The sequence below is a fragment of the Gambusia affinis genome, linkage group LG02 (genome assembly GCF_019740435.1).
Source record: "Gambusia affinis linkage group LG02, SWU_Gaff_1.0, whole genome shotgun sequence".
In the NCBI taxonomy this organism is placed as follows: domain Eukaryota; kingdom Metazoa; phylum Chordata; class Actinopteri; order Cyprinodontiformes; family Poeciliidae; genus Gambusia; species Gambusia affinis.
In genome coordinates this window covers 9973632-9986182 of record NC_057869.1, presented here as the reverse complement: position 1 = coordinate 9986182, position 12551 = coordinate 9973632, and the positions used below count along the sequence as shown (strand labels likewise).

General features: G+C 37.1%; 1 protein-coding gene and 1 long non-coding RNA gene across 2 annotated transcripts in view; one reads left to right on the top strand and one right to left on the bottom strand.

Annotated features, from left to right (window-relative positions):
• LOC122845648 (transmembrane protein 266-like) overlaps positions 1–12551 on the top strand; it is a 41340-nt gene that overhangs the window by 7898 nt on the left and 20891 nt on the right. Inside the window, exon 5 of the mRNA XM_044141961.1 lies at positions 6922–7113. Within this exon, the coding sequence (XP_043997896.1) occupies positions 6922–7113 (192 nt within the window). The remainder of the gene's footprint in view (positions 1–6921; positions 7114–12551) is intronic.
• Positions 6720–11526, bottom strand: LOC122845677. The gene is made up of 3 exons (XR_006373102.1): positions 11396–11526; positions 11160–11227; positions 6720–7075 (listed from the first exon to the last, which is right to left on the bottom strand). It is a non-coding gene; the product is annotated as an uncharacterized LOC122845677 (long non-coding RNA).

Sequence of the window (12551 nt, the reverse complement as noted above, 5' to 3'; positions counted from 1 at the left end):
TCATCCTGTAGTGTGTGGTGTGTTACGGTAGATCGTTGTGGCTGCTCCGATCTAAATCAGGTGTTTCCCCCGACTGGGAGCGTTAACGCTGCCTGTTGAATGTGACAGGTAGCCAATCAGAAAGCGCGGATTCTCCTCCGTGCTTTTTGAGGGGAAATTACAGACGGGAGTCCCAAACAGATGACAAGGCGAACCCGAAGTCCAGCGGAGATGAAACAACATTAACGTTTATTCAATATTTCGTGCAAAGAATATAGAAATGACAAGGGGAGGAGTTGGAGTGAAATTGGCAGTTGATGAACCCGGTAACTTTTCAGCTGTTCTTCGTTAACGTGACACAAATAGGTTCTAATGATTTTCATTCAGTCAGGATTTTACCCTGACACTAGAGCCACATGCATTGCAGGTAGATTGTAGTATTGCATTAATTAATGCCTGGTTTCAAAAGTAGTTAACTGGACTTTTGGCCATTATTTAGTGCCCATTGTTGGACACCACATGCTACGACCAAACCCGATTGAACCGTTATACCTGTGATTTCTGTCGGCTAATGTGTGGTCTCTCAGGTTTTAAAAATGGGCCGACAATCGACTGACAGCTCTAAGATCATGTAGTGTGCGCTGGACATTACGCTAAGGAAATGAGGAAGGGAGGGTCAGTGGAGAGCAGCGGACTTGAGCCTTTTTTCATTCAGTGTCATCAACAGAAAGAGAAAAAGGCCAGAAGAGAAGCCGATAATTAAAATGACGTCGACAGTTTTAATTTATCGTACGATTAATTGATTTATCGTTTTTTGCGACAGGCCTAAACTTACACTTTGTTAGAGGGAAGTGAAAGCCAGAGCTAGAGCCAGGCTTCTGACTGAGGCATGGCATTTTCCCATTGGATAAAAGTAAAACGCAGTGAGCTGTTGGTTTACCTCAGATTTACTCCTCTGAGGTAAATCTGTTATGCTCGGTGGTGTGCAGCTTCTCTAAAGTTGTCCTCAGCAGCTGGTGGGAGCAAGGGACATCTGTTTTGTTCTCTGTACTCTGACCAGGTTTGATGTGAGCTTTTGATCTTCAAAAACTGCCCTGAAACATTCTCATTGTCTCACACCTGCCTATGGTCTGTTAGTCGACCGAAATGTTTAAGATGGTTCCTGTTGTCAGAGAAAATCCTTTATCAAAGACGCTGTTAAACGTTGAGAAATGAAGTAACAAGGAGATCAAGTCTGTTGATATAAACTTTAAGTTGAAATAGTAATTCAAACCATTTTTAAATGTACCCATATTTAACCTTTAGTCGCTTGACAATTTTTAAATTTGCTAGATTTATTTTAAGCATTTCACACATTTTTATTTCTTGTGTACCTCTGTAACAAATTTGAAACAAATTTGCATCCAGATCCTAGATTACATCTATACTGAAACTTTGGCCAATCCCTTTTGCCAAATACACATTTTGCCCCCTTAAAAACAGTCAGCACCAAAAAAACAAAAAGAAAGTTATATTTGACCACCCTTTGTTGTGATTAGAGTACATGTTTGCTTCATTATTGTTTCGATAAGCTTTTGTAGTGTAACAAGATGTTTTTTCATCCAGCGCTGCATTAAGTTTTACCTAGATCTTGCATTGATAATGGGAGTCTGACCATTAACTTTTCCCTGCTAGTTCAACTCAAAACATCTCTAATTTTAAACATTTCACAGCAACAAAATGTGTTTTATGAGTCTTCCACACATACAATATGTTTTAAATTGGTTGACTATTTAGATAGAATATCATGGTTATTTTTGGAGAAAGTCATGTTGGTCTACAGTTCGTAGCAACGACCTTCCCATTGGAAATGTGTGCCGCCAAACATATCGCTGAGTGCTGTGAAATATAATTTTTTTACTCTGCAAATGTTTTGTTCGTCTCTGTGGATTTGGGAAGGTCATCACTACACTCCAAGAAATGTAATTGAGTATTTAATACAAAATATTGGTCACATTATCTGCGATAACATTTCTGGGACTTAAGTCATTTTGAGACAAATCACTTTTGTCTTGGTTCTGTCCTGGCTAGTTATTAGCTTTAGAACTCAGTGACGTTCTGCAGTGCAGTGAATAAAGCTTATCATTCAATATTTCTGTGCTTGTCTGTTCAGTGTGTTGGTATGCTAATATTTTTAAGCAAGCAACAAAGCTTAATTCGTTCTTATTCTTGTCCCCTTGGTCTCTTGTGATTTATTATAGAAAGAAGGTAGGGTTGCTAGCATTCATCTGAGAGAGAACATGCTTCGGTGCTCCAGCCCCCCAGTTACTTCCATGACCTTCTCTTATGGCCAGTAAAGTCCCCTAAGCATATTTTGGCGCGTAATAACCTTTCCTACCTGACCCACAACATGACAGTCCACCATTTAATTTTATCTGCCGCCCTTAGGGCAACCTACTCCCCTGAATATCACCTCTGTCCTGTGGCTGCTCTTCTGCAGTTGAAGCTTTTTTCGTTCTCTTCTGGAATTAATCATTCAGAATTTTCCCATCGCCCATTTCTGTTACATAAAAACGCCAACAAAGGTCAGTATTTGTTCAAAAGGTACCAAGTGCAGACAGGCAAGAGTAAGAGTCTTTGTTTCTCAGGTTTGTTAATAATATTAGCAATACATTTTAAAATTATTTTAAAATGATTTAGAGTCCTGAAACTGTTTAACAGTTTGTAATGTTATGACTTTAAATTTCATTTGATTCATGATAACAAAGTGCAGCATAGCTGTCAATTAAGAAGAAAAAGATACCTCATCTTATTTTATAGATGGTTTTCACAAATTAAAAAATTAGACTTGATGGGTGTTTTTGTTCAGCCAAAGCTCTGTCTAATTGTAAAAAGAATATCAATATTAAAAATTTGCCTAAAAGTCTCCATTTGCTTTAACATGTATATATAATTTAGTTTTAACCATTCTATTGTCATTCTGGTCATATGCTAAGGTGAATTTTTGCCCCATTCTGAAATCTTCATCTGGATGAGCTTTCTAATCCTCGTTGAAGAAAAAACTTCCTCACAGCATGATGCTGCCACCACCAAATTTTCAAATTCGGTTTTTGCTCCTCAACCACCTCCATTTCTTCTTCCATGATGTGTTTGACCTAACCCTGTTTCTTTTTAAATTTGACACAGTTCGACTATATTGACTTCTGGAAACAGTTAGTTGTGCTGCATTAAATTCAGTGTTAATCAAAGATCATGCTACAATTTTCAGATTTTACTTGTAGCACATATATGAAAATATTTTATTGTTTTCCTTTCACTTCTCAATTATGACTCTCTTGGTGTTGGTCATTAACTTCCAATAATGTAGACTGAAGTTTGTTCAGGGCCTGTAAAGCCTTTTTGCAAGAGGTTGTTAAGGTGATTCAACTTTTTGTTGCACCTTTACCTGCTGCTTTTATATATATATTTTTAAGTCTTTTTGTTGCACTATAATGGAAGAGAAATGTAAAGAAACAAATATGTAAGTTAGAAAATATGAACACATTCTGATGTAAATAACTGAATGAACGATAGCTAAGATGCACTGATAATTTTATTACTTAAGATCCAAAAACCCCTGAATATTTTACAAACCCATGCCAAGGTCAGCACCTTCTCCTGACATCTTGACTGTCAGGCAGGCAGAGAAGTACGGCCACATCGCTGCAAGCTGTGCGTTGGTGAGCGCAGGACAGCTTGTGTCTGTCATGAACAGTTATGTGCGCGTTTCTGATTGCTTGGGAATCGAGCCAAAGCCTGCTGCTGTGCTGTGAATGCGAGGTGGTATGGATGAGATGTTGTTTGTAGGAGAGGTGTGGAGAAAACAACATCTTTCTGGCCTACACACTGTAGCAGAACATCACATATCCAGAGTCTTAGTGGATAAATTTTTCTCTACAGAATCTTGTTTTTGCGAGATGCTGACATTTTCAGAAAACAACACTGTGTTTGTTCGTTGTCACTTACAGTAAATGAATTGTAGTGGAAAACAAAGGAATACATTGCATTCCCTTTGCTTGTTGGCTACTACAGAGCGTCACCTTTTTCAGAGTTAAATTGGTATTGGGGATGCTGCACAGAAAATCAGATGCTCTCTTGTCTTTGTGAAGCTGAACATAATCTTCCTCCTGGCTCATCTGAAGTTTTCTACAAGTTCACAGTTACAATTGCGTGCAATTGTATTTTTTCAAAAAAAAAGGGAAAAAAAAGAAAAAAGAAGAAACAGCCTGGAGCTTAAAAACTGGTTTTATTAGCCTCAGACATGTAATGCATATTGTGTTTCTGTCCATGAGTCAACAGCATCTCAGCCTCTGGTGTCTTATGTTTTGAATATATAGAAGATATGAATCTTCAGAAAGTGTTGGGCCCTTCTTGTCAAGGGAAATATCCTTGTCAGACTTAAAATGAGAGCTGCAACTCTTGAGACTAAAATACAATAACAGTTTTTGAAAGTGAAAAAAGCAATTCTGTTTTACGTCAAACAGTGATAAACCACTCTCAAATATTTTCACCCCATTTCTATCTTTTAAATCATATTAATTCCACATGTTATGTTTCAAACAGGATAAAGAAAAGTCATTGATGTACTTTTATATACATTAGAGACCTGGAATTTCACAGGACATGTCACAACATTTTTGTAAGAGCTGCTTGCTTCCTAAAGTAGGAAATTAATAAACCAAACCAACCTAAGTTGCCCAAAGTGATGTACAAATTAAAGGACAACAACATATCACCAGTAAAATCAAATAAAGTATTTAAAAGTATGCATAAAATGTAAAAACTGTGAAATTTTGTTGCTAAAACAAAATTACTTCCAAAATTACATTAAATGCTGAAACTGATAAACACAGTTATTTGCCAATAAGAATAAATCATTTCTGCAGGGTGTTAAAAAAATTAGATAAGGTTGTACATTTATTCATCTCAGTTAGGCTTTAAAAAATGTTATATAAGCTTAAAACAACAACGCTGTCTTCCAAATCACTTCTAGCTAGAATTTAAATATGTACATTTGTGCATTTATTGCTTTTTTTGTTAATATTTTGTTTTCACTTTGAGAAATAATTTGGTAATGTTCACAAATGTGAATATCACCAAATTATTGAGGATATTCACCAAACTATTGAAATTTTTATGCAATAGGCAACACAAAATAACACATAGGTTTGAAGTGAATTTATATATTGAGTTAATCAGTTTTTACAAATTAATAGAAAGTGAGACATTTGTTTTCACCTCTCTTCTATCTAGTCCAACCAGTTGCTTTCACTAAGCAAAGAGTTCATAAATAGCCTAGAGTAATACTTTTATAATTTAATTTAAAACTTTTTTTTTTTGTTGAAAATCACATGTAATTTTCTTTCTAAACAGTGTACTACTTGCAATTGAAAAGAAAATCCAAAAAGTCCTATAAAAATGTGTGGTTGCTATGGGTGTGTTGCGTCGCTCTGTGCTGAAGTGACTATAAAGAAAAGGCGTATCTTTATGCAGCATTTCAAAAAACACACCATAGCTTTCTCTCATGCATCAAATTGTTACTAGGTGTTTGCTTTTATTTTAGGCTAAGCATTTATATTTTGCAGCCAGGGTTGTGGCAGCCATCTCTTACCATCTCCAACTCTGTTTACCATTGAAGTTTTCTGTCATACTTTAAGCTCTTTCCATTAATCCATTTCAGTCTTTCTTCTCTTGTCTCCATCGTTATGTCCTTTCCTGGTATCTCTTCTTGGTTTCTACCCTCCTTTGTGTTGTGTAACCCCTCCTGTCCTTCCCCCTCCCTTACTCTGGTTTCCCCTCCAGACCCACCTTTTTCTAGACTCCCTTTGACATTTGAAGGAGAGTGGGGATTCACTCAGCTGACAAAGGGAGAGGCAATGACGTCACAGCAGGCATGATACACCAGCATCTGCTCTGGTCTAAAAATACCCACCACAGGGCACACACAGTCAGTCTGCAGCTGCACTCAGCATTTATTTCCACCTCCACGCTTTACTGAGATGGCCCAGCTTTTACTCAACTGGGGCTTGTGGGCATACTGGGGTACATGCTGCTTCGCTACAACTAAACAGTAGCGATGTGTCCACATATCTTGCGTGAAGAACAGGTTTACAACGGTGTACATTTGCTCATGAAGACGTTTGCATTCTCCTAATAAATTGTTCAAAGCTCTTTAATATTCTTTAATATTCCAATATATAGCTTTATATTAATTGCCTTTTGGATTATAGCAAATATGAATAACAACGTATTTTGAATAATAAAATTTTAGCGTTGCTTCATAAATAATCTTTTTCATTTAACATTTACTTACATTTTTATTATTTTTCCCCCCTCAACATTAGTTATTAAAAATTTTTTTAAAACAAACCTGACATACAGAACAGTAAAATAGCTTATGCATTACTTTATATCTTGCAAGATCCAGGACAAACAAACACAGAAACACACAAAAATCATAACAGTGATAACCCTAATAGTTAAAATAATGATGAAAAAGATTGTAACATTTTCCTGATATAATTGTTCAACAGCTTTCTCAGTCTGTTTTGATTTCCAATTAACTTAATTTTCTTTCATTAATAAAAGACAGATAAGTTTGTAAATGTGCAGGGCTACAATGATCTTGATAGTTCATGTCCTCTTACTCTTGCATTTTAGCTGTTTTAAACTGTTTTTTAATAACATGCTGAACCACTAAATAAAATCCCAAAATTAAGGTCTTAAGTTTGCAATTTTATTTTTAAAATCAGCCACATTTTAATTTGAATTTCCCCATCTGTTGGGTCCAAGCTGACGTTACTGATTTGATATTTTTGTACTCGTTTCTAAAATAAATCTTCATTTTCTAAATCTTTTTCTCTCTTATGTCTGCCTGTTTGTACATGTTCGGCCCATCTGTTGCTGGGTTTGGCATATAACTAGAGAAGTGGATCAGGAAGGTCTGTCAGACTTGGAGATCATCTCCCAGCCGGTGGAGGATGAGAACCGGCTCCTGGCTCCTCCGGTCCAGCTGGTGAGCTTTGGCTACAGAGATCTGCCCCTCACAGCTCTGGACCTCTCACTGGCCGGCTCACAGCTGCTCTCCAATGCAGACGAAGATGAAAACAGGGAAGGGTAAGTCGCTGGCAATATGCGGGAGGCATTCAGGACTCTAGACGTATTTGGGAATAGACAGGTTACATAGGCGTGGTATCTCACGCCTCACTATAGTATCTCACTATAATTTACGTTTTACAACAATTTTAGGAAATTATCCTTACATGCCAGAGCAAAAATGGTAAAATCCCGTGGAAACCCTTGTTAGAGGCTTCAAAACACCTGAGTCTGAGATTTAGATTTAACTTGTTAGCAGACCAACAACCTCAACCATCATGTCAAAGCAAAGCAAAGCAGCTTAGATCAAAGTATATTAATTTCTTAGAATGGCAAAGTCAAAGTCCAAGCCTAAAATTTATTGAGAATTTGTGGCAAGACATGTACGATGCTCTCCAGCTACTCTGACTGAATTTGAACTATTTTTCAATGAAGAATGGGCAAAAACCTTCTAAAAGGTCTGTGTGAAAAGCAAACATGGAGGTATAAACCAAAAGATGTTATGCTGTGACTGCAACAAGTATTTACTCAGGGAAGCCAAATTAACTTTTAAGATTTTTATTAATAAAAATAAAAAAGGTCCTTATTTTGTTCTCCTTACAATTGTGAAGTATTTTCATTAGTCTATCATATAAAATTGGGATAAAATATATCAAAGTTAAAATTTTATGTTGAAAAAAGTGAATATGTTCAGAGGTATGAATATTCTTGCAAGTCTCTAAATGCGGCTGTAAATTATGCTTCATTTTTTATTTTTTTTATTTATTTTTTTTTTTTTACTTAAATAAGGCCCGCAAGCACTGAAAGCCATTGTTATAGAGCTTTACAAGAGTTAGGTTCTCAACCTTCAGTTTCTCCTTTAGTTCATTTGTTTTTCAATGTGAACTCTGGTTTACTATTTTTCAGACCAGTGGGACTAGTAAACATTTGGTGTGTTCTTACTGTATGAAAAGAACTAAATAGCAGCTTTTTCTATGTCTAGCACAACTTCTTTAGCTGTTTGCATGGATTGCAATTTTAAGCACAACTACTATACCACAAAGCGTGCTGCAAATTCTTCCACCACAGCACATCGTCATGCGCTCTGGGTTTATTCTTGGTTAATTGCTTTATGTTTTTTTTTATTTAGCACTTTTATCCTGGTAGTTAAATACCTGGTAATAGATGCTAAACGTGGTTTAAGAAACTCTTCCTTATAGAATGCAGAATTGATTAATTTCTCTTGCATGTGGTGGGTTAAAAAGGCAGCATTTTCCTACATGACAGGTTCTATTAATTACAGTGAAACAGCTTACTGAGCTCAAGTAGCATTCAGAGCCTGTCATCATTCCTTAAGGCAGTTACACTGACTCAAACATCAGACTTTTAGGCAAACAACAGGAGTGGCATGCCAGTCATCCCCAACCTGTCCCACTCATGCGCACACAGCTTTGTTGAAGAAGAGGCTATCTTTTAATGTCCCAGTGCAAAACCTGACTGATGCAAGGCAAATGTTACTGATCTCTTCATCGTCAGCAAGGCTCTGAAAAAACCTGACGAGACAGCAACGCTCAGCTTGTGTTGGCCTTTGCAGAAATTTTAAAGAAGTTGGCTGGTCTGGGTCACAAAGTGGATGAGCATTATTGATTGATCATGTCAGCAGTGTGTAGACTAGATATAACCAGGAACGTATGCTGGCAATTTCAGCTGACCATATATTTTGCAAATGTTGGCAGAATTTCTTTTAATTTCACTTGAACAGCCATAGCTATGCTCATGTGTACTGCACATCCCAACTGTTAGGGTGGTATGCTCAACACCCCATCAGTTCTGCACAGAAAATGCAAATCCATGATAGAAAATGTTATAAATCTTTATGATACTTTAGACTCAGCTTTTGTCCGCAAACCTTTGTGACTTTTGCAGGACATTTTAAATAAAAATATGGCAGCTTCTGACACTAAATTAAATTTGGATACCATGGGTTTCATAATAAGCCAGAATATTCCAACAAACACAAAATCAACCTTGCATTTCTGTCACAGGTTCCCGACCAGCATCATACTGAAATAGTCCATGAAAAGGAGAGGAAGTTATGACTCTGGATAGTCCAGAGAGATTGTACATAAATAAATGGTCATATAATCTTTCTCTGAATTTGTAAAAATGTAACCGAATGTGCTGCTGCAATAAAATTGCATTTTAGGTTTAGTTTTAAAACCACCCATAGGTGGTTTTAAAACTTGCACAATGAAGTGTCAGAGGAAGTGCCAGGACTAAAATAAATCTATCTACAGCAGAAGAAGAGTTTCTAATGGTTATGTTTTTAAGAAATAGTAAATAATTAAAAAAATGACCTGAGACAGAATCACTTATCATTCCTAAATCTGAAAATATTATTTTGAGTCTTTGGTAGTTTTGCAAATTGATATCAGATCACGACAGAGTCGTCTTTCATTTTTAACGTTAGGTAGTTTTATTTCCACATGCACAATCCATTAAATATGAGTCAAACCTTACTGTAAGCTCTCTTTGAGATGCTCATACACTCTGTACGCTATAGCACAGGATTCAGCACACACATCCAAAGACTCCGTTTGACACCAAATCAGGCTTCACTCCATTGGTTCCCTTCAGTTAGCCAGTAATAGCCAGGAACAGATGGATTTCACAGACGCACCATCAACAGCAGGTAGTGAAGACTGTCACAGTATGCTGGTATCACACCTCGTACAACCCAGTTAAATCTTGTTCCATATCAGGATCAGTAGTATGAATTTCCAATGCTCTTCGTGCTGACACAGATGTGTCAGTGTTTGTTAAAGATGTGGTTTTTGTGGTACAATGATGCTAAAGCAAGACCACCGGTTTGTAAAAAATAAGCTAAAGGCTAAAGAGTGAGTTTGCAGGCAGATAAGTGCTCTTAACAGACAGGGGCTAGAGTTATTTTACCGTTGAGCTCAATTTACTCAAAGTGTGTGCAATGCTTTCATATCAAAGTCATTAGTGTAAAATATCTGCCCATAAAGAAATAAAATGTCAGTAGGAGTTATAACAGTAATCATACTTTCTTTAAGCTTTAATGAAATTTCATTTTCAGTGCCAGGAAGAAATTTACATGCACTCATCCCTCATCATGGGCATTAATGCCATGACATTTTTGAGGATTTATTTTAACCGTACTTTTTTTCAGGGTGAAATAATCATGCAAACTGCAACCTCAGTGCTTTTTAAAAACAAGAACCAAATGTGAATTTGAGTGGATTTTCTGTAATACACAAGGACTCAGAAATATACATGCATTTTTTTTGACACATTTTTGTCATTTGTTTAAGATAATCAGCCAGATTTTAATTTCATTCAGTCTTAATGTAGTTTTTAAGTGATGAATTTATTAAAATAGATGAAAAGACACTTGATGTATTTTGTGAGATGGGCCTCTGTGTTCACATTTCTTCACTTTGTAAAATTTCTCTTACTTATTGTTGAATTGTGAGATCTGAACTGAGAGTCGTGTTGTTCTAGGGTTTTTTTTTTTTTTTGGGAGTTTCTGTGTTATTTGAGGCTACACACTTGAAGTGCTTCAGGTATGTCGGTCATTCCTGCAAAGGATCGCCACTGTTCCATTTTTTCTCTGTTTGTAGATAATGGTTCACAAAGTGTTTTGCTGACGTCCCAAAGCCTCCAAAATTACTTACATATACATCATTCTGTGTATCTTTTTGTATTTATTTACTGGAGTAAATTAAATATTCAATAAAATTCTGATTTTCTGTGAACAATTTGTACATCTTTAAAATTACAAGTTTACTGGAGGATGGACATGCTTTACTCAGCTAAACTAAACTCTTTGCTTAATTTCTCATGACAGAGTTTTTAAGTTGTTTGAAGATCCACATCGATGCTATCAAGCACAGAAAAAAAGAAGCTGTTCATGTATCCTCTTTGAATGAGTGCTTTCGTGTCACCTGAGTTAAATGGTAGAGCAATGCGTGAGAGCCGCCACACCAATATCTGTGCTCACTTTCAGATTGCAAATGGGAGGAAGCTGGAGAGCATATCCCAGGGTGAAGGATTGCTAAACTCACCTTTGGGGAAATGGAGCAGAGGAAATGAACCCTTATCTTCTATTGACTGGCAGAGTGATGAAGGAAAACTGAAAGGAAGGACGACAGAAGCAGTTGGTTTGCAATTCACAGCTATGAAAATGAACATTTATACAGATGAGGAATGTTTTGGCTGCTCTGCTGACTCCACCTGGGAAAGTGGATTGTCCCACTGCTGACATCCATCTGCCCCCACCTCTGAACAAACACAAACTCACCCACTTCTTCCAGTCAGCATTAACTGGCTCATTGGCTCGATGAGTCAGAGGTAGAAGCATCACAACAAAGGCTAGCACGGTGAATGGTTAGGCATGAAAGTGAGTGTCACAAACGCAGTACAGGTGTTTCATCAACTCAGTGACGGCTGATTGGGTGAGGGGTGGCAGTTATTTTCAGTGGTAGTTTGGGAATAAGTTGCTGTCAGCAAGTTTTCTCATTTAACCACTCTGAAGAAAAGGTACATGCCAATAAAAAAAAATGCATATTTAACTGATGCATTTTCTCTTTTTAGTTTATTTTAGAAACTGTGTCAGCCTGTCAATTATTTTAAAGTTATGAAACCATTCAATTTTAGTGTTTAGTCCCTAAATAGTAACGTAAAGAGGAACTGCAGCAGTTTTTGAATAATTGGCATCGTGGTTTATAAGAAGGAAGCAAGCAGGGAGGATTAATCAAGAGAAAAGACTCCAAGCTGCTGCTGTGTGATGAAGCACCTTCTGTCAGGCATGTTTGCATATCAGAGCCTGTAACATTGTAAAGGCGGAGCTGACCTTACGGCTATCTCCAGTGTATTTGCTGCCCTCGCTCCTTGTAGTGGCAGAGGAGTCACTTATATACAACCCGTTTTTCTCGTGTTCCCCCTGTCTCTCCTCCACACATGTATATTTTTATGCGTGAGCAGAAATGCAGCACTCAGAGGATTTACACACAGAGAAAGAGAGGCAGAAAACAAGGCCAGGCCTGAAAAGCTTTCTAACTGCGCTGCGTAGTGGTTGTTATCTAATCCTCTGTAATCATGGTTCACTTCATATTCCAGTTTATACTGGGCTGTCACACCTCATTAGGAACAATGGTACTCCTTTACTGATGCCTCTGCATATTTAAAAAAAGCTTTTTTTTCACCACCTCTCTGTGTGTTTAAAATTTTTTTTTCTGATTGTCTCCGTATCCATGCTTCTACTTATATTCTGCCCTTGCTTCTTTAAGCAAGTACTGTTTAATTTCCACCCCACTCCACTTTCTTCTACTGACTCGCACTGACTTGTATTCAGTGTACGGACTTGTCAGTACAACAACAGATCAGAGAAAGCAACCTGTGTCATTCAGATTTATTTAATTTAGTGGGCAAAAGAGTTGATGGTTTGGAGATTTCCA